Here is a 22,917-nt window from a genome sequence, read left to right on the forward strand (position 1 = left end):
CTCCTTGCTTTTGTGAAGGTTTCATTTCTAACTTGTGTGATTGGCACACACTTGTCGTTTAAAGTATTTTGTAAATTGCCGCCACGTGTACGCCTGAAGAATGGTTCTTTCTAATTCAGTAGAGAGCGCTTCTACGTAGAATCTTTTCTTAGAAGAGTTCGCTTCTCTTAAGTTTCCTTGCTTCCCTGTGTAAATAAGAACGATTCTTAATTGCTTCCGGCTGTGTTTTCAACGTGATAAACTCGTTGTATCTCGTGGTTTGTACCACGTGTTCCATTTGTAATATTACTTGTATAAATAAACTTGTTAATTAGGTGCAAATTTGGAATACTATATCAAAATGAAGAATAAGCCGTTGCGACACAAGGAAAAAAATACTTTTCAGGTACTGTAATTACATGACTGTTAAATATCATCTTCTTTGTAATTGAACATTTGACAAATCATACAATTTTGTTCTACAGTTTAAAAAATTTTCCGAACGGGTAAATGAAATAGACATTGATATTTTTCATCGCGTTGTACACAAAAATGAGGAAGATGACGACGAGGAGATTGAAACGTATTTTCATGAAACATTGAAAAAATGGAATTTTCTAAATTTAACAGAGGGTTATTGTAGCTTTAAAAGACAAGTACATGACATTGTTACTCTTCCTCAATTGTTAAATAAGAAGCAGTTTGTAGTTGATTTACTTTTGGAATATCTAAGAAAGCAAGATGTTTTATTTTTGCAACCTATACTTGAGTGAGTATTGTCAAATTTCAATCTTAATTTATCAACGTTCATATATTATTATTAACGATAATTAAATAATAACGTATAACATATTACAGGTTGGTAGTAGCTTTAGCAAAAGATCTACAAAAAGATTTTTACGAGTATTTTTCAGAATTCTTAAATGTCATAGTCAGTTTATTGAAAACAAAAAACTCCGAACAAATAGAATATGCATTCGTAGCTCTTGCCTATTTATTCAAATTTCTATGGCGATATTTAGTGAAAAATGTGAAAACCGTTTTGGATTTATTGTTGCCACTTTTCAATGATACACAACCATATTATATTAACAATTTTGCTGCTGAAAGTTTTGCATTTGTCGTACGAAAAGTTAAAGACAAGGAAGAATTTATCAAATTGTTGTTGAAACTTATGGAGAATAATGATCGTGGTGCTATTGGCTGTGGAAAATTAATGTTCGAAGTTATATCTGGGACGCCAGGTCAATTTCATTCTTGTGCAGAACAAATGCTATTGATTTACTTTCATTCTCTAAAAGATGAATCTATAAACCAAGATCTCGCATATACAATTGTAAAACAAGTGGTTAGTTGCATTCTAGAGAATATACATTATACCAAATGCGATGTACTTTGGAACACTTTCCTTAAAATGTTAGACACAACAACCAAGGATGTTGTTTTATTGGGAAGAAAAAAATCACCTAGAGCTTATTTTATGTCTCATAAATATTGTTCTCAAGTATAAAAATGGAAGATTCCTCAACAATTCTGCACCTTTGATTAAAAAACTGATGATTATGATGGACGATTTTCAAATAAATAATGTTTTATCAGAGATAATCAATGCGCTAATAAATATTCTTCTATCTGACATTAAATTGACTCAAGAAACCTCTTGTAATATACTTGTTAAAATAATGTCTATAAATAATGTCGAATTATTATACATTTCTATTGAAAAATTGATACATTATTCGTCATTCGAGTCTCTGGTATTACCACATTTGTTTAAACGATGTAATACCATTGGAATACAATCTGAAGAAGTAAAGTTACTGGGTAAAATAATAAAACAAAAAGCACCTCCTTGCCTTTGGGGTCTAACGTTGAACAAATGGAAGAAATTCAACCTAGATATTAAAAATATGTCGGAGGAAAGCATAGATTATTTCTTGACAGAATTGAACGGCCTAACGAATTCTACGTCATTAGATGTTTTTTGGATAATAATGATCGTACCACATTTTACATTTCTTCCCGAGGATGTTAAAGGTTCGATAAGGAAACAATTTCTAATAGTTTACAATGAAATACTGCATTACGAAAATACGGAAAATTCGGCAAATAATATGAAACTTAAGAGGATTAATTTTATATTTTTGTTGTTGCTCGATACAATGATTCATATTTCGGAAAAAGATGAATTTGATGCATTTACCAAAACGCACGATATACGGATAATGAATGTGTTAGAAAAACACAGCGATGATCCTTTCATTCTCAATGCGGTAGATCTCTATTTAACATTTTTTTACAATGGATCACAGTACCACCACGACAAATTGTTCAATCAAGTATTTTTTGATACGTTACACAGTTGCATAGTGAAAAAGTTAAATTCGCCTATTCATTTAATTCGTTTGGTCGTAACACATATATATTCATTATTTGCTAACGTCGAAGGTATAATGTTATCTAAAGAAAGTATTGATAAAAATCCTCTGGATCTGATTTATTTAGCTGAAAGTGTGCCACCGACGATACAAAAATATCGAGATAAGTTGTTACATTTACAGAGTTTAACGTTTGACAATAATGCTATAACTAATTTAGACCCAAAGTATTATGAAATTCCTCTTAGATATTTATTAGGCAATTTGTATATTAATTTTTCATTATTATGGGATCCGGTAAATAATATAATAGCAAGCTACGCCACCAAAGCTTGTACTCAATTTTGGCCAGTATTTCTTTCCGAATTAAAAGATGCAAGTGAAACTAATAAGATGTATCAGGATATATATCGATGTGACATCATTGAAAGTTTGAAGTTAGAAATATATAAAGTAGATGATAAACCAGATAATAATAATTATCAAATTCTTCTTTGGAAGTGCATGTCTAATTTTGTTAACTATTGTGAAATGAAAAATAGAGATTTAACTAGTATTTTTATCGAATTTGTAAATATGAACTTTTTCAAATTGAATTCCGAAGATGCTAAAGTTTGTAGCATTAAGAAATATGACAATGCATCTAATACAAATGATAACATGAACGAGGAAGATGATAACGACGATGAGGATGATGACAAGGACGATGAAGCAACCGAAAAAGACGTGTCTGTAAAAGTAGACAATACTAAATTACCTGCACAAGATAGAATATACAAAGTAAAATTATTACTCGCGCAAATGGAGATATACGGAAACATGAGCAATCCTAATGTATTGTATAGGGAAGCAGAAATGCATAAAATATATTTGGATTTGCTTTCTTCGAAAAATCCGGAAATACAAAAGGCCGCTTTAAATTGCCTTTGCACATACAAGTATAAATATCTTTTACCGTACAAAGATCATTTGTTTAATTTAATTAGCGAAAAGAATTTTAAAAATGAACTCGCACGTTTTAACGTCGACACGGAAAGCAAATTTATATTGGACGAAGATCGCGACGGTCTTATGCCTGTATTGATGAGAATAGTTTATGCAAAAATGATCATGAAAACTGGAATGCGAACTGGTGGTAAGGCTGGTGGATTTTTAAAGCGTAAAATAATATTGCGTTTTCTTGCTGGCTCTCGAGAAGATGAAATGATCATGTTCGTTGAAATGGCCTTTAAACCTTTTCGCAGATATTTATCATTTTCTACAAACGCGGATGTCGATTTAAATGTATTAATGGAGAATATCGTAGATACTATTGATCTAAATAACGTCATTCCACCAAAACGTTTACAGAGTGCTGTGAATTTATTAGGAATTATGATTGAACAATTTGGAGCGAAAATGACGAGTAAACTTTTACCCTATTTACTTGGTATACTGATGTGCATTAGTGCTAAAGTCAAAGGAATTTTACAAAGATCGGATCAAGTTCACTCTGGTTATTTATCGAGCATCAAAACTATTAAAACTAGTTGTATCGCTATAATGGCAAGATTCTTTTCTCATTTTGAAGATTATCAATGGAAAAAGCACGAATTAGATGCCGTTTTAAATGTCATAGTATTTCCTTGGTTGGAAAAATTACCCGTGGAAGGAATTCATAGTCCTACAGCTTTGTTAAAATTATTTATATCTTGGAGTCAAAATTCTCGTTATTATCCACTGTTCGTAAGACATCAGGAGAACAATATTGATATTACGGTTCTTCCATACGTTATGAAACTTTTATTGGGAACGAAAACGCATCCCTCCGTAATTAATGCAATTTTGGAAATGATTGAAAAAATGCTAACAATGGAGGATTACGGTAAAAGGAATTCAGATCCGGATCGTATGGATGTAGATACGCCTGTTCAACCATTAGAGTCTGTCCTTACAAATTTACTCCCTTTGAATGATAAACTTTTATCGGAGGGTATTAATTATGGATCCGTTATTTTACTTCCACACGTTGATGATATTTTAGAATACATGAAGAAAAAGCTGAACAACTTTAACAGAGGTATGAACAAAACTGAATTAACTATTCTATCGCGTATTTCTGAGTTTGCAAAAGATCCCGATACGTGTGATACATTATTGCTACTTATTTTACCAATATTAATCAAAAAAGCGGCAATGTGTGAAAGTGAAGACATTATTATAGAATTTCTAACGACCGTTACGAATCTCATAAAACACGTGAAATCACCGGAAATTCATGTTAGAGCTCTCGCACCCCTACTTGCTACGATATCATCGGTACCTGCTCGCAAACTTTTAATACAATTGTACGACATTATTGCTGCAAGATCTGCCAAGGAAAATCAACCATTGATCAAACTAAATTATAACTTATTATTGGGACTCAATGCGTGGGATCGCAAATGGATTGAACAACCTGACTTTCAAAAACGACTGGACACCTTTAGCAATATTAATCATTTAATCGAGTCGAATGAGATGACTTTAAATTGTGGCGTGTCTATTATTTACAATTGTTACTACTTTTTAAAACATGATTCGGATTTAGCCATTAAAGATTATGCTGGTCAGTGCCTTAAGACTATTGGTCCTAATTTGGCAAGAAAATACAAAGATAATCCATCAGATAGACGTTATTTAATGGACGAAACAATTTTACAACTTATAAAGAAAGGAATAAACAGTAAGTCCGAGGTGTTGTGCTTCCAATCAATCAGCTTTTTAGGACACATGTCGTTAGAATGTCCCGAAGTACATTCTATTTTACGCGACTTATCAGTGTTGTGCAATAAAGCAGATCCCGAAGTAGACTTTTTCGAAAACATGCAACATTTGCAAATGCATAGAAGAGCTCGCGCATTGTTGAAATTCTGTAACGTATCTAAGACGTTGACCAAACGACCAAATCCAAAAACGCTCACGCAATTTATTCTTCCACTTGCTTCAACCTATTTGTGTAACGAAACTTACTTAAATAAAAACAACATGATAGATGCAGCTATTGAAACAGTTGGTACCGTTTGCAAACTTCTACCTTGGTATCATTACGAAATCATATTGAAATATTATTTAAATGCATTGAAAAAAAATGTTCAATTTCAAAAACAAGTTATTCGATTAATTGTCACAATACTGGATTCTTTTCATTACGATCTTTCGAAATACAAATCTTTGGAGAAAATTTCCCAAAAGGAATCAACCTTGTCTACCGATGAAAATGAACTGAATGATAATGAAAATGAAAATGAAAATGAAAATGAAAATGAAAATGAAAATGAAAATGAAAATGAAGAAGACACGGAAGAAAAACTGGACATGGAATTGAATAATGAAAATATTCCTGATATAGAAGACAACGATGAAAAACTGCAACAGGCAGATTTGCCATTATTGCAAAGACAAATAATTTTATCGCAATATGGAGCAAAACGAGTTATATTTAGTATATCAAAAAGATTATTACCACAATTGTATCGTTCTATCACAGCAAGGACTCATCAAGATAGTACGCACAAGATTAATAAGAGAAAAGTAATAGCCGATACCGAGGAAGAGGATTTATCGAGAGTTCCTATTGCATTGGCATTAGTTAAGTTATTGCAAAAGCTTCCAGAAGATATTTTGGAGTCCCATCTGCCGGGGTAAGTACAGGTCTCTTTATACCTTATTAATTTTCTCTTTCTTCTTTATTTATTTTTCTTTTCTTTTCTTTCCTTTCCTTTCCTTTCCTTTTAGCATCTTCATGAAGCTCTGTACTTACTTGAAATCTCGCCTAGAATCTGTAAGAAGAATTACTCGTCAAGTGTTGCAAAACATAATGATTACTTTAGGACCAAAGTATCTTCATCATCTTTTAAAAGAATTAAATAGTCTTTTAACAAAAGGTTTCCAAGTTCACGTTCTCGCGTATACGATTCAGTCTGTATTAACTGTTTTGAAGCCACAATTTACGAAATTTGATATCAATAGAAACTTGCAGAGTATTTTATCGGTAGGTTCAACTTTTCTATAATTCGTACGCTATTTCGTAGAAACAAATTTCTATTAATTTTATTAATAATATAGGTTTGTGAAATCGATCTGTTCGGATTAACTGCCGAAGAAAAGGAAGTAATTGGTATTACCAAACATATTTCAGAAGCTAAAGCAACGAAAAGTTATGACATATTTCACATATTGGCAGAATGTATAACAGAAACTTGCTTGATCGATTTGATAATGCCATTAAAAAATGTTCTCGTAAGAACGCATTCGCATAAGATGGTGCAAAAGGTTGTGGAATGTTTGAAAAATGTTTCCCTTGGTTTAGCAGATAATACTTTTATACCGTTGGACAAAATGCTTATATTTTTGTACGGAGTTGTGTCGGAAAGTATTCCAGAATTATTGGCAAAAAGGAAACAAGAAAAATTAACGGAAAAACAAGCAGAAGTATTGCAGAGGCAAAAGCCAGATTGTTTGTTAATACCTGCTGAACCAAAAAATAGAATGGGAATAAAAGCCGCGTCTAAAACAACATCGAATACGAATTGTCACGTGATGATTGAATTTGGTTTAAAGTTGTATCATATATTTCTAAAAAGAGATAAAATATCCGATGCGGAATTTAAGCCGTATTTGGAGCCCCTTGTATCGGTTTTAAGTAACTGTTTGAAGTCCCAACACGTTAAAGTAAAAATTATATATACATATATATATATATAGCTATATTATTATACTTATTGTATTATATGAATGAAATGAATGTTCATTTTTCTCATCTTTTTTTCTACGTTTTACAGTTGTGCACTCTAACGTTGCAATGCTTAAATTGGATACTTAAGATGGATTTAGTATCTGTTCGCGAATCAGTAAGTGACATTTGTTCTTGCATCTTCGACATTTTACACAAGTATGCAGCAGCTGGTTTAAGCAAGGGAGATAATTTTGATCTCGTAATGGCAGCTTTCAAATGCATGTCAGTACTAGTTCGCGATGTGAAGCATTTTACAATTAATGCTGAACAATTAAAAATTTTGCTTTTATACGCCGAACAAGATCTGCACGATAGCGATAAACAAGCAACAGCCTATGGATTGCTAAAAGCTATAATCAAAAGAAAGTTGACAGCACCGGAAATGGATGATATTATGAAAAAAGTAGCTACATTGAGTATCACATCGGAATTGGAACATGTCAGATTACAATCGAGAACCGTATTTTACTCCTATCTCATGGAATATCCTCTTAAGAAACGTCTCGACAATCACATAACATTTTATTTATTACAATTGGAATACGAAATGCAATACGGTCGTATCAGTGCGTTAGAAATGATTCATAGCATTATTACAGGATTTCCATTGGTAAGTTTTTCATTTGATAATTACTTATTTTTGTAGTTATTATTGAGTTTATATAATATTTGTAAATTTGTTCTTTCAGAAATCGCTTATTAAATACTCAGGACTGATATTTTTGAATACTGGTGCCAGATTGGTAAACGATGACGATCCAGTATGTCGAAAACTCTGTGCAAAGTGCATTAAGGAAATGTTAAAACGACTAGGTCACAACGAGAAAGATAAACTGTTTGATATTGTATTTGTCTGGCTGAAAGACTCTCAAGTATTTTTTTCATCTAATTTCAATATAATTTCAATGTAATTTTAAAAAGAAAAAAAACAAAAGATAATGATTGTTTTTCCACTAGATGATTCATCGAAGATTAGCTGTACAGTTATGTGGTATATTTGTCGAGGTTGAAAAGGCAAATTTTGAGTCACGTCTCATAAATATTTTATCTATTTTATTACAACAGTTTAACGAAAATATTTATGAGCTCAATAAAATACAACCTGGTTATTTTGTAAGATTACATTCGGAAGAAAAAACAAATAAAAAGCTTCGGAAAAATTCCAATATAAAAGATCCAGAACGATTAAAGGATCATCACTTGTATCAAGTGTTGCAATTATTATTGAAATTGTCGGCTTATTGTCCAGGTTTTCTAAAAAATAGAAAATACGATCGAGAAATATCATCTTTTGCCGGTTGGTAGTAATTCATTAATTCCAAATGAATTCCATGAACATAATTCATTTTTCTCGATACATAATTAATTTTGTTTTTATTTAGAGTACAGTCAATCATTGTTGGCACATCCACATTTGTGGGTTCGTTTAGGAGCCGCGCAGTTGATCGGTTTTGTACTCTCTGTTCTCGATGTGGACAAAATTGTAGAACTTTTGCAAAATCCCGATAAACACTCGACAATAGATAGTTATATTTATTCTAATCCAGTCGATACGTTAAGGAGTTTATCTTTGGATTTGATTGCGCAACTTCAACCAGATACGACGTTTGAAGAACTATCCGATCAAGTAATTAAAAACTTAATCTTTATTGCAAAGATTTTGAAATCACTTAAGAATTCAGAAAACAACGACAGCGACAACAATAAGGGTAAAGATGATAACATCCTGTCTCTTAATTGGCTAATGAGAAGATTGAGAAAGAGTTTAAATATAGAAATAGTTCAAGCACCTAAATCGATATCGGTGGTAAGTATTTGATTGAACAATAATATTGCCTAAACTTTATGACCTCAGTTAGAAATGCATAAAGAACAATTATTTTCAGAGAAGTGCAGTATTCAAATGGATTGCCGGTGTAGTGGTTACTATACCAATCGAACAATTGAATGGAATTCTTTTTAATTTAATGTCTCCGTTGGTAAGAGAAATGTCAACGATCGAAGAATCGAATGCTCCTTTGCGTCAATTGGCAAAGGAGGTAGCCAACACGATTAAAAAACAAATAGGTGTCGAAGAATATGCGAGATTGCTCAGTAACGTGCAACAAAAGCTAAATAGTAAGAAAACAGAACGGCGAAAGATACGGAAGCAACAGGTAAATTAATTTTAATAAGTCAAATGTTTGTTAGACTTTCCTCCTACTAAACCGTATTTATAATTGCAGTTTGTGACGGACCCGGAATTAGCGGCGAAACGTAAAATTGCGAGACAACAGAAAAAGAAAGAAAGTAAAAAGAGAAAGTTAGATAACGCAAGAGGTAAAAATATTTCCAGGAAACGGCCGAAGAAAGAAATCGATTTGGATAATTTTTAATTATCACGTTAATGTATTAGGTGTACATCGATTACCAATTGATACACCTTCTCGTCGTCTATTGTATATTCTTGTTTTTTTGATTTTTTTGATTTTTTTAATTTCATTTTGTAAATATGTAACATATTTATCTAAAGCAGTAAATATATTTGGTACAAATTTTTAAATACTATTGTGTAACCTATTTGAAAGTTTATATTAGGAAATAGATATGATTTTATCTTATCTAGAAATGGAAATTCGTGTAGCACTTATATCGATTATACACGTGGATGCGTGTCTACTTGCTACGCCATTAAAATTTATGATATCTACTTTTCTTTTGGTGTTCCGCTTAAGTCAATATTTAATGAACTTTGACTCTAATTATTACTAATTTAATGATAATTAAATGACCTTGTTCCTCGAGGATCTTACGAACTTATTCCGTATCTCTTTAAAAATTAATTGCAATTGATTATTATTGTAAAATAATGAAAATTACCTTGACCTTCAAAATTTCCACTATTACAAATATACAATGTTATTAGTTTATCGGGGTTCGATGAGCAACATATCTCAACACTTACACACAAGAAATAGTTAAACGTACGTGTCTGTGGACATCCATATATATATGTTCGCTGAAGTACGGCCAATTAAGAGACTTCTTGTAGCTCCGGCCGACATCCATTATAGTTACTTACGGGCAAAGAGCCAAGTACTTTAATTGAATAACCAGTTAAGATTTTGTCAAAGTGTGATATAATTAATAAAACTTTCACTACTGGTTTGTCCTTTTTTTTTTTAATAACAATATTCATTAACATAATCGTAGGTTAATTTTAATAATTTCAATATAGATTAAAATTATTAAAAAAGTACTTTCATCAAAATGTATGTCAGTGTATTACTATGGACAATAACCATTTTGTTAGTAATTTTTGAGTATATGCAACGACGGAAACAGAAGAAATATCCACCAGGTATAAATATTAATCATCAATATCATAATAACTGCATAAGAATGTAGTTGCATTAATTGATCGTATTAAAAGCTCACTTTTGCTTAATATCTACCCTATATTATAATATAATATTAGAAAAATATTGTTGTTATGTTTATGTTACGTAAATGTAAGCCAATGAATTTTTAGGACCATTTTCTTGGCCATTAATCGGTAGTCAATCTCTTTTGCGAAGATTAACTCATAAGCATGGTAGTCAACATGTGGCATTTTGGAAGCTTGCTCAAAAATACAAAAGCGATGTAATAATGTTGGGACTAGGTACGCGAAAGATCATAGTAGTTTCTGGCGTGAACTCCGTTCACAAATTACTACGTAACCATAACTTTGACGGTCGGCCTTGGAACGAATTTATTAAGTTACGTAATATGGGAATACGAAAAGGTAAAACTATATTTACTATATCTATGTAACGTGGACGTTTATTACTTACTGCAGCATTAATTCACGATTGTTTATTATCCTTTACTTCTATGTGTATATATATATATATATATAGGAAAAAACATTTAACTGAAGATAATGAAAATTCTTTCATATTACCGCGACTAAAATTGATTATATCTATTATCGTATATAAATTACAATACGCGTAGGAATTACAATGAACGATGGGGATGAATGGAAGGAGCTACGAACGTGGGTAGTCAAAATACTAAAAACCCTTGGATTTGGCAAACAAGAGATGTCAAGGCTCATCCAGGATGAAATAGTAATAATTATAGAAAGTCTAAAGAACGGTGGTATACATCGATTGAAGCCAATTATCACACCAACTGTCCTTAACGTTCTTTGGACTTTCGCAACGGGAAAACGAATTTCTGAGTTCAAACAGTTTGTATTCGTATGCTTCGTTTAATATGTCGTTGAAATATTTCATATAGGAAAATATATTTCTATCTTTGCACGCACACACATAGATTGAAATATTTTATCGAACTAATGGAACGTCGTACTCGTACCTTCGATTCCTCCGGAGGAACTCTGTCTAATTTTCCTTGGATTCGTTACATTGCACCAGAAATGTCGGGTTACAATCTTCTCCTTAAAGTCAACGATGAATTGAAGCAAATATTAATAGTATGTTGGGATAGTATCTTCGTCTAAGCCAATTTGTTAAACAATCTTAATGACTTTCTTCAATTTCTTGGTTATTTAGAATACGATAAACGATCACAAAGAGAAATATGTCCCTGGTGAAGAGAATGATTTGATCGATATGTTCCTTCGTGAAATGTATTATGAGAAACAATTCAATTCCATTTTTACAGGTAAAACAAACTTATATATTCCTTTCTTATCGAAGTATATTCCACGTTTATCAAACTATTCATTATTTTCCCAGAGGATCAGTTGCTATTGGTACTGTTGGATTTGTTTATTGCTGGCATCAATACCACCGCGACTACCTTGGATTTTCTTCTTCTGCACATGGTCGTTTATCAAGATGTACAAAAAAAAGTCAAAGAAGAAATATCTTCTAAAATAGGATTGATCGAGTTTCCAAAAGTGGAAGATAAGTCCAAGTAGGTCTTCTTTCATTTATTATACAATGATCCAATGAAACAGCCTAAATTCTTGATTGTCGCAGGCTCAATTATGTAGAGGCTGTTATTACCGAGGCTCAACGTATCTGCGGAATAATTCCAATATCTGGACCACGACGAGTTTATGAAGAAACGGTTTTCGAAGGGTATACCATACCAAAAAATGCCACTATTCTCATAAATCAATACAGCGTTCATATGGATCCGGATGCATTTCCGAATCCTCACGAATTTAAACCAGAACGTTTCCTAAAGGATGGTACATTTCAAATGGATTCCAAATTGACGCTTTTTGGCAAAGGTAACAACTACAAATGTATTTTTCTATCTATTCTAATCTAATTGCATATTCATTGTAACACTGCTCTAAATTAGTTGATTTTATTTTGTAGGAAACAGACGATGTCCTGGCGAGAAATTAGCAAAATCCGTTATTTTTCTTCTGTTCGTTGGTATTATGCAAAAGTATACGCTACTTCCTGTACCGAACAAAGGACCTTACGTCATCGAAATAATTCCAGGATTAACACTTTCTCCAAAACCTTACGAGGTACTAGTTGTACCACAATGATAAATCTTTATGTTATAATAACTATATAAATAAACTTCTTATTGTTAATTTTTAATACCTATAAATCTATTTATTTATACATCAAATTAATTCAATGAACATATGAAACGGAAGGTTTAATTCAATGAGTGCACTTCCATTTCTCTTTTTTACTGTAATGACTAATAATAATTATTATTATTATTGGATTTATTTGAAATAGACATATATATATGTATATATGTTAAACTCAATCGCAAGATCAAGCAATCTGTATAAGCTAAACGACGCCACATTTGTTTGCCGTACAACGCTGACTCTCGAAAGAAAATTTTCGTTAGAATACGGTTTGTTGTTTCAACCGCGTAAAAATCGTTTTACGCGTTCAACGAAATCAAGCTATTTCGCAGAAGTCCAAATCTATCACCAGTGGCATGTGCCACGTGGCGTGCATTTCCCTACTTTATATCGGATCTCATCGAGAGCTTAAGGTAGAACGGTTTCGGTGATATAGTGAAACTATCGTAACCATTCGGATCCGGTACGCCATGCTCAGGTGAGATATCAATATCGAAATAATATATAAAATAAACGAAATATAAGAAATATGTTGAACGAGCAAGTAATTCTCCGAGACAACGTCTCTTTCCTAAAATTCATACAATACAATATGATTAGATAAGGAATGAAAATTAAAAAAAAAAAAATACTTTTAAATGAGAAATCACCTAATCCGAAAGGTATGTTGGAATTGTTTTGACGAAATTGACCGTTCTCGTCGAGAAAACGTTGAGGACGAAATTCTTCCGGATGATCCCAATAAACTGGATCATTGTTAACGCTGACAAAATCGTAGAGTATCAAAGTTTTCTAAAAATAAAGAAACAAATCTTCAACGTCCTAGTTTATACGATAACATTTTTCAAATTAGCTTTGTTATATACCAAAATCTGACCTTAGGTATGCGATATCCATTAAATTCAACGTCCGCAGTGGTCTTGTGTGGTACCCCAAAAGGTGCCATAATCAAGTATCTTTGTGCCTGTGTTAATAATTACTTAAAAACTTTCCTGATTATAAAATCGATTAACGACGATAGAGCAAAGTGATTTACCTCTGCTAAAAAGGCTTCTACCATTGGTAATGAGGAAGAATCTTCGATCGTTGGTGCTCGTGTTCTACCTGTTTGCTTATCCAATTCCTCTTGAAGTATCTTTACCCATTGAGGATTCAATGATAAAAATAATACGGTAATAGCCAACATGTCGCTCGTTGTTTGGGTTCCGGCAAGCAAAAGATCCAGACAGAGGATCACCAAATTCTCGCCTATGAATTAGTTTTTTTTTTCTTTTTTTAAAGAATCAAGAATAAGAGTTTGTAGAGGAAGAAAAAGTATGGACTTACGATCAAACACTTCATCGGGATTGTTTTCTTTGCGAGACGCTATTTCCATTAGAAAAGCTTCGATCAAGTCTCGCGGCTGTTCTTTATCCGTCAAATCTAACTCGTGCTTGACAATCTCATCATCGATGAACTTCCATTGCTTCTTCAAAATTCTCATCGTTTCGTCGTAATTGCACAATTTCGGCGCGATGAAACGTAGAAACGGCATATGAGATAACAGTCCACCCATAGTATCCGCTATCCTATCATTTACAAATAATATACATAGAATTAGTATTTAATTGATCAAATAGTACTTGAAAGAATATCTTAGCACCTGAAAGAAGTATGAACACTTTCTAGTATTTCTGTGGACTTTTCATCGTCGTATTCGAATCTATTTCCGGTTAACATCGCCCATAGTGCATTAATAACGGCTACGTCAAAAGCAATGTCCATCTGTACTGGTCCGTGTTTGCATTGTTTTCGTAAATTCTCTACGAGATATTCAACTTCTTTGGTCAATCTTGTGGTCATCATCGATTGACCAAATCCAAATGTTCGTAGATGACGCATCGTAAATCTTCGACATTGGGACCATGTTCGACCCTCGGTGAACAGTACTCCTTTCTTTTTACCAAAAGAACGGACTTTGAAGAAAAATGATTCTGGTCGACCGTTAAATTCGTCTCGAAGCAAAGCTTCCTTCACTAAATCATAAGTCGAAATAATAACAACTTTTTGCCATCCCAATTTCAATCCTAAAATTGGCCCGTACGATTTCTCCAACTCTTTAACCGCCAAATGCGCAAATCCGTGTTTAGATTGTAATCGTTTGAAAGTCACTAAACATCCTATTATCGGTAACCAAGTAGGACCTGCCAAAATGTACAAATTCGTGTTACTTTATTTTCAAATTGTACGTTCGATAGAGAGAAAGAAAACAAAATTTTACACAGAAAAAAAATATTCTTTGATACACTTTTATTACTGTATTACTAATGATATTTTTGTATATTCTTAAATTATAAAACGTTTAATTGATTCAACGTACCTGGTGGAAAATATTGTGGTTTAAGGCAATCGTAGATGCAGTAGAGGCAAAAAATCGTGAAAATAAGAAAGACCGTCGTTAACAACATCTTTGTCAGCACTGATGATATTTTAATTCCTTGACGACTTATATATTCATAAGTGTCAAAGGAAATATCACATTATGCCTATGTATACAAAATATACAAACAAATTTATGGCTAAGATGTTATCAACGTAATCCTCGCGACCTTAGACGAATATGGTTTCTTGTAATGTAAGAATTATCTCATAACAAAAATCTTGTTTATTCCTACATTTCAAATTTTAACAGCATATGAGAATGGATTTTTATTTTTTTGAACGCTTAACAAATGTTAATCTTTTATACTTCAAAAATAGAGTTATTTCTATTGACGTAAAAATAGACGGGCACGTCGAAGTGCGTAGACGTACGAATAATCGATACGACGTACGATAATAACTTTATTTACATATTTAGTTATTATTTACTTTTAATTCTTTTTTTCACATTGTTTTCGTTTTAAATATTCAAATGAAACAAAATATTTCACGTATTTAAAACTTCTAATAATTGTAGTTTTCGATTACGGTATAAGCGTACAGAAAGAAAGAAGAATTTTGTTGAAGTGGACAGTGTAAACGCGCATAAAAAAATGCTTAACCCAGTGGACTAAAAGCCTATTTCATTCGGCCGAATCAGCAACTCGAAATTACAGGTCATTCTATTTCGTAGAATGACCGACTTATGATGGGGCCTAATTCGCATGCCTAAATAAACATCGTTATAGTTCAAATTATCGTATTAAGCTGAGCTACGAGCAAAACGGCTAATAATCAAATAATTCGGTTAAAGTTAGCAATACAAAAAACCCCGAATAAGTTCCATTTAAGTTGCATGTGAGAGTTTAATGTGTTTTTATTTTTTATTATTTCTTTGAATACGGTAGATCTGGTAATGGATCGATGAGGAAAGCCAAAGAAAGTGAAAATTAAACTGTACAAGTTGTTTTCTCTTTTTGCATTTCGATCGGTACATTGCGATCGACTGAACCCGGTCTTTTGTGTCTCTCTTTCTCGGTTGTAAGCTCCTCTACTTGACCAACGATTAAACTTTAGAAACGGACGGACGGACGGACGGTTCGTCGGAGAGAAGAGGAGCGTGGGTGCCGAACACTTTCACCAAGAGTACGGACATTGTGTACGGACATAACAAAGTTTTCGATACTTTCACTCGAGTGACAAAGGCACGAGTGCGTGTCCGTTGCATCATATAGACAGTGAGTGCGTTGGTAAAATGGATCAAAGATAGGATCTTAACAAAATATTTAATAAACTTTATTTGTAACATCATTAATTAACAAGAGAAGTAAGAAAAAAAAACGATAATAAAAAACGAAAACTGGTAGAAAATGATAAGAGCGATGAGATTCCCTGAAGCGTATAACAAGAGGAAGACTTAGTACCTCAACGGGATATCTTCAACTTAGGTTAAATCTTATTAAGGTAATATATACAAGGACTTATGTTACAGTACTCTTACAGCGAAATGTTTGTACAGGTAGCAGAGTTCCTTCACGCGAATTAACGAGTGCGGAAGGTAAAGTTCGAAGACGCGCCGTTTTGATTAGACGTTGGAACCGGCGGTGGTAGCAAGTTTTCCGCTAATGAGGACCTCCTACCCCCTTGGATGGAAGGAGTCCATCTAACTTGGTTTGCCTCGGCTAGCTGTTGCTGATTCCCTTTATTTTGATTCCTTGCGAACTCGGGATTTAGCGGAACCACTTGCGTGTTCTGTTCTCGATCATCCTTTCGATCGGCCCATCCTTCATTATGATGAGGATGGTGGTGATCCTCGCTAGGGAACCATTCCGATATCCATACCGGTTTCCAAATCTTCTTCCACGCGGGCACCCAAATTTCTTTCCACGCCGGCACCCAAATCTGCTTCCACGCTTCTTTCCAAGCTAATTTTTTGTCTGGTATCCATTCGAGTTTTTTCTCAGTTTTCCAAATTTGTTTCCAAGCTTCTTTCCACTCCAACTTCTTGTCCGGTACCCAAATCAACTTTTTATCTGGTTTCCATATTTGTTTCCATTCTTCTTTCCACGCCAACTTCTTGTCGTCAACCCAGATTTGTTTCTTAGCAGGTCGCCAGATCTGCTTCCAAGCTTCCTTCCACTCGAGTTTCTTATCCGGTATCCATATTTGTTTCTTTGCCGGTTTCCAATATTTTTTCCATACCGGCTTCCAGATCAGTTTTTTCTTCCACAAATCGTGACTGGTATATTCCCAGCCCTGATGGTCCTTACCGTGATAATGTTCACCGGGTATACCAATTTTCACCCATTCCGGTACCCAAAGTTGCTTCCAAGCCGGTACTTGAATTTCTTTCCAAGCTGGCACTTGTATTTCCTTCCACACTGGTTTCCAAATTTTCTTCCATTCGGGTACTTGAATTTCTTTCCAAGCTGGAACTTTGATAGGCACCCATATAGGTTTCCAGATTTTTTTCCAAGCAGGTACCTGAATTTCTTTCCACACTGGCACCTGTATCTCTTTCCAGACAGGCTTCCAAATTTTTTTCCAAGCTGGTACTTGAATATCCTTCCAAACAGCCTTCTTCGTTGGCTCCCAAACAGGCTTCCAAATCTTTTTCCACGCGGGTTTCCAAATTTGTTTTTGAGCCGGTTTCCATATTTTTTTCCAGCCTATTTTCCAGATTAATTTCTTTTTCCAATAACCATGATCATCGTGATGATCGTCGTGATGCTCTTGCGCGTGATGTTCTTCGATGGCTCCACCAAGGTTATCGCCACCACCTCCGAAACCTCCACCGTAATCTTCAACACCTAAACCACCACCGTAGTCTCCTCCGGCATCTCCGTTCCAACCGCCCAATCGTTTATCAGCCGCTGTACCGTACCTGCGTATGTGTGCATGTATCAACATTTATAGCCATTAATAATATTTATTGCAATAATAATAACAATAATTGTGTGTTCATTTATTCGTTCTTGTTCTAGATACACGAGAAAGTATAGAAATATACGTACGGAACTTGCTGCAGTTGCTGCTGCTGCTGCTGCTGCTGTTGTTGTTGTTGCTGTTGCTGTTGCTGTTGCACTTGTAGTTGTATTTGCTGTATTTGCTCCAAAGCCTTGCCCGCCACAAGAGCGATCTGCAGTAGCACTACTAGTGCAGTCTGAAAACGTTGCAATTACAAGAAAATTATAGAATTTCACCATGAGACATTGGTCTATCCACTTCTGTGTCACAGCTTTGGCTACTTCAACTACAAAAGAGAGTATCGAACTCTAAAGAATGCTAAAGAACTTTCGAAATTCACTGACGCACGATAATCAATGACAACCGATTGATCGAGCATAATTCTTAACATAAAATCGCTTTCGCTCTTTAGCACACTTTGTAGAAAATAGATTCCACTAACAAGACTGGAAGTAATTGGAATTGCAAGTTATAATTTTGATTCTAATGACAATATATTGAAACTAGACGAAGTGGGGGATTTTCATTAGTCCCTTTTCAAGTCCATTAGGACAAAAAGGACAAGATAAAAATGACAGAAAAAGGTGAGATAAAGGAAGAAGTTAGAGAATATAAAATAGAGAATAAAGAAGAAAGAATTAGTTCCAACTGACCGCGCATCCCGGGCGAATCCTCATATTTGTTGGAGTGCCGCCCGTTGGACTCGGGCTACGTTCTCTTCTTCCCTAGGCGCTGGAAAACGTGGTTTACTTCGTTCAATCAGTGGAACGCCGTAGTTATATAGGCGCGTATCCTCCCCTGAGGACAGAAGGAAGGAGCCAAAGCAGAAAGTTGTGGCGATTGGAAACGCGGTGGGGCTGCTGGTTAAGTAAGCTGGAGGTAGAGGTGGATTTACCTGGGTGGAGAAAAAGATACTCACTGTCCTGGACACAGCGAGTATACCTGATTCCGCAAGTGTACCTGACTCTGCCCATGTTCGTGTTGGTGTTGATCGTCGCGGTAGTCGAACTCTCCCCTCTTTTGCTTTTTTCTTTTCTCTTAGTCCACCTGCTTTCAATTTTTTGTATCTATCCATTTGTTTTTTTCTGTAATCCTTCTTTCCTTCCTTCCTTCCTTCCTTCCCCTCCGCTTGCCCTCATCGCTCGGAGAAAGTGATTGAGCGTACGATCCAATCTTAACGGGCCATGTATACCGACTTCTTCGCTTCTTTGATCACGGACAAGTACCCATTGTACTTTCGACCATGACGAAGTTCACGGAGCAAGGTTATACGCCAAGGCTATTCCGACTCTTGTTCCAAACTCTTCTTCGAGATTTACTGCCTTCTAAGAAAACGTGCAACATTCGATACTTATCTCGATAAATTTACAATTCTAATTTAGTATTTATCCATAAGATATTGTCATTAAAAATGTACTTTCCTTTTCCTATAGGTCAAGTTTATTGCTCACTGAGAGAACATAAATGACTCCCCGGATGTGGTCGCGAAGCAATTATTGTTAAAAAATGGAAAGTAAGGAAGAAACAAAAATACAATTGTCAACATATCAATCGATGGCTTATACCGGTTTCATCAATTGCCACGATTACGTGGTCGCTCTAGATTTCCAAAGCTAGATAGATACGCGAGAGCAATCCTCCGCATACCGAGAAACGTTTCACCATGACCCATATAGAAACTTCCGGAAAGTTTGAAATAGGAATTATTCAAGTAGATTTGCGTTTACAATATACCGCAATTTTGTGACCAGAAGAAATACGTCTTTAACCCACCCAGGTAATGCGTAGGCGAATGGATCTCGCTTTCCATTATTTCATTGCGCAAAAATACGATTATTGGTTTTCTTTTTTATATTATTTTTAGAACGATGATGTCCCCTCTCCACTAGCGATCTATCTAATATTTGAAAAATGTCAAAGGTGTGACGGTAAATAGAGATAGATATGTATGTATGTCTTTTTAGAAATTCCAAATTGAGGGGTCTGTTTGACGTACGATTCGGCCCAGGACCTAGGAAACACTTTCGAAATCTCTCTTTTTCGGTCCCTTTTGAAATATCTGTAATATAATACGTTCTCTCGAAACTTGTCTTCTTTGATATTTGGGTCGTGTCGAAGGGAAAAGGGAAATACTCCTAATTATTTCTTAGGAAAGTAAAACGAGTTCGTAACATAGTCGAAAGACTACTATAATCTGGTTCACTACCATAAACACGAAAGAATAGCGTGTTGGCTAATCGATGAGATAGTTAGTATTCGATGTTAATTATCAATTCGAGACACGTCCCGATCAAGAATCCTTCCTATGGTGCAAACGTTTAGGTGTAAACAGTATCATCGTGTTACGTTATCGATTACAACAATTTTTCCTTACTGAACTAGATTTGATCTTAGTAATACTTCATAATTATTTATCTTGATGTGCAATTTGAAAGATCGTTAAGTGCACTGTTATATCATGTGCAGTTAGACTAATTCCGTTCTGGTATTTGGCCTCGACAAAACATTCGAACGCGACGGTAAATAGAGATTATGGCTACGTGTGTATTTGGACCCGTGTAAAGTCGAACATCCGGTCGTTTCGGCATAAAAAGAAGAGTTGTTCAGTGAAAGTAACAAGAGCAAGTGGCCAATTGATGTAAGAGCCCATCGCTATTGAACCACGACCGTTTTATCGTTGCGTACCGGACACCATTCGTGACTCCTTATTCGCATTACTTATATTCTAATCATTTGTGCTATGAAAAAATTATTTTACATCGACCTATAGTATTTACAAAAATTTTGTCAAAAATGGAAGAAGGGAAAACGTTTGTACGTTTATACGCTCATACGAAATTAACATTGGACGTGTTAATGTCTAAATTATCTACCATTAACTTTCCTCATTATGACAACTTTATGAAGCTGAACGTATTCTCAAAGATAGTGGAAGTTATTAACGTATAATGTACTATTTACGAGAACAATTGTTACCGAGTACAAGTGCATTGCCATAACTGAAAAGATAGTAGGATACAACTAGTAGCATAGACTGCAAAGGTTACAAAAATAGTACATTTTTCTGTGTCATTCTTTTCATTTACGTTTTCTCGTTTGTTTCATGCATTTACTATATGTATATATGTAAAGAAATTTCCCACGTAGATGGTTCGATGCTCTTCTACCTCAACCTTCGCTCCTTTACTCATGTCCACGGGAAAGTTGCAGATGAGAAAGGTATATAAAATACATATACACGTATATTTTTATTGAATCGCAAAGCCGTATTCCAAAAGGAGTACGTAGAGACACGATACGGCAGCAAGAAGAAGAAAACAAACGTGACGAGCAGGTTTTCGACCTTTTTAAGATACCAATGGTGCACGCGCTTCCGCTATATGTAACGAGCGAGAGTCGCTTACAAGTACAACATATATACTGGTATTTAAGTAGAAACCGGTATAAAGATGTACCGATACGTTCTTTGCTAGTATCACATCTCGAAAGTGAAATTTATTAAGACCTACGATGGTTGATGCGACCTACGAAGTGAAATCTTCCCATAGATATGTCTAATAAATGTTGATGACTAGTGCACATAAGTTTTGCAAGATCCTACTTTGTTCTCCAAAAATGATATATCAATTTTAAATTTTCATATTTTGCCGAGTTAAAAATTGAGAACCACTGTGTAAAAAGAAAAAAAAACCGGATGGAAGAGATCAGAGGGACAAAGAACCGAGGAAAGGAAAGAAACGTGCGCACATGCTCGTCTCTTCTTTGGCCTGTATATATTTACGTGAAAGTGGCCTTGCCACAGTCTCGTCTTACTTTATAAAGACAATCCTTGACTATTCGCGTTCTGCATAACCTACGACAATTGGCCAACATCGAAACTGGCGTTGTTCAAATGTATTTTGTATTGATACTTGTTACCTCAGCGATTTCCAAAAGCTTACTAACGGATCACCGTGACAAACGGTCATAGCATCAAAGTTCCGGTCATGAATCCATCCACGTTTCGCTTTCTATTGAGTAATACGGGTATTCATATAAGTCTTCGTGGGCTATGGCATACCACATATAAACCATCAACGACTTTCGATAGCAGAAAACAAAAGTTCTAATAGATAGAACTACGTAATTGGTTAGCCTAGTCGACTAAAAATACGCTCTAAAATATTAATAAATAAATAATTATTCAGATATGTCAAACTCTATAAAGATAGAGATAGCCTAGTTAAATTTGATAAGAAGAGAAGGAAAACTTTGACAAATGTCCGACCACTACTCTTAACTATAGAAAGTCATATAAAGAAAGATCTTGAGAAAGTATATGTAGTGGTGGTAAGAGTTGGAGCAATAATAGTAAACGCAGTGGGGGAAACAGCTTTTAAATTGGCTGTATGCGCGAACCCAAGTGTCATACTCTCGCTGCGATATTCGAAGCAACGCAAAACTCGAAATACGATCTTCGAAATATTCCTTAAATATTCTTTCAATATTTATAGATATTTTGACGGTAGATCGTTCACGCTATGCTCATCTTTCTCTATTTATTATCCACACACAGGTACGCGGCAATCGCTAAATATTATTCTTACATATGTGTCGTTATTTTCGGCTTCGCAAATTGATTTAAATCATATTCCCGCTAGTAAATCATATTGAAATACCTTCAAGTAGTAAGTAATATAGACATTCATAAATCAACTTGTATTTTCTATTGTATAATTTATGTACCTTTGAGTTACTTTATGCCAGAGATGTAAAATCTCGTCATTGACTGCACTGCAGACAAATACAATAAATTCAAATAGATGAACTTTTAACGAACTTTATAATTAACGACACAATTTGTAAATAGAAAAAGAGGGGAAAGAATAAATTTGAATAAA

At 34.4% G+C, this 22,917-nt stretch overlaps 4 protein-coding genes across 4 annotated transcripts; 2 read left to right on the forward strand and 2 right to left on the reverse strand.

Annotated features, from left to right (window-relative positions):
• Positions 1 to 185: 185 nt before the first annotated feature.
• Positions 186 to 10,260, forward strand: LOC107069784 (small subunit processome component 20 homolog). Its single transcript, XM_015327381.2, is given in 12 exon segments — positions 186 to 385; positions 465 to 748; positions 838 to 1,435; positions 1,437 to 6,019; positions 6,114 to 6,369; positions 6,444 to 7,049; positions 7,160 to 7,723; positions 7,803 to 7,985; positions 8,071 to 8,410; positions 8,496 to 8,920; positions 9,000 to 9,269; positions 9,339 to 10,260. Coding segments are annotated over 12 exon segments (8,304 nt in total). The 5' UTR covers positions 186 to 340; the 3' UTR covers positions 9,489 to 10,260.
• LOC107069787 (cytochrome P450 305M2) lies at positions 10,125 to 12,668 on the forward strand. The gene is made up of 9 exons (XM_015327392.2): positions 10,125 to 10,257; positions 10,331 to 10,453; positions 10,625 to 10,879; positions 11,092 to 11,329; positions 11,416 to 11,575; positions 11,655 to 11,766; positions 11,841 to 12,021; positions 12,087 to 12,343; positions 12,435 to 12,668. The coding sequence occupies exons 2-9, from the start codon at positions 10,363 to 10,365 to the stop codon at positions 12,611 to 12,613; spliced, it is 1,473 nt and encodes a 490-aa protein (XP_015182878.2). The 5' UTR covers positions 10,125 to 10,257; positions 10,331 to 10,362; the 3' UTR covers positions 12,614 to 12,668.
• A 116-nt stretch (positions 12,669 to 12,784) lies between these two features.
• On the reverse strand, positions 12,785 to 15,177 carry LOC107069786 (methyl farnesoate epoxidase). Its single transcript, XM_015327391.2, has 7 exons — positions 15,030 to 15,177; positions 14,313 to 14,853; positions 13,997 to 14,238; positions 13,707 to 13,918; positions 13,548 to 13,634; positions 13,321 to 13,462; positions 12,785 to 13,241 (listed from the first exon to the last, which is right to left on the reverse strand). Exons 1-7 carry the CDS (start codon positions 15,115 to 15,117, stop codon positions 13,051 to 13,053), a joined length of 1,503 nt encoding a protein of 500 aa, XP_015182877.2. The 5' UTR covers positions 15,118 to 15,177; the 3' UTR covers positions 12,785 to 13,050.
• Positions 15,178 to 15,458: 281 nt separating this feature from the next.
• LOC107069747 (uncharacterized) lies at positions 15,459 to 22,912 on the reverse strand. Its single transcript, XM_089175764.1, has 4 exons — positions 18,933 to 22,912; positions 18,691 to 18,835; positions 18,085 to 18,233; positions 15,459 to 17,954 (listed from the first exon to the last, which is right to left on the reverse strand). The coding sequence occupies exons 2-4, from the start codon at positions 18,712 to 18,714 to the stop codon at positions 16,613 to 16,615; spliced, it is 1,515 nt and encodes a 504-aa protein (XP_089031890.1). The 5' UTR covers positions 18,715 to 18,835; positions 18,933 to 22,912; the 3' UTR covers positions 15,459 to 16,612.
• Positions 22,913 to 22,917: the final 5 nt, after the last annotated feature.

This window comes from Polistes dominula, unplaced genomic scaffold (assembly GCF_049000335.1).
Source record: "Polistes dominula isolate Pdom_NZ unplaced genomic scaffold, Pdom_raw_medaka contig_32, whole genome shotgun sequence".
Taxonomy (NCBI): domain Eukaryota; kingdom Metazoa; phylum Arthropoda; class Insecta; order Hymenoptera; family Vespidae; genus Polistes; species Polistes dominula.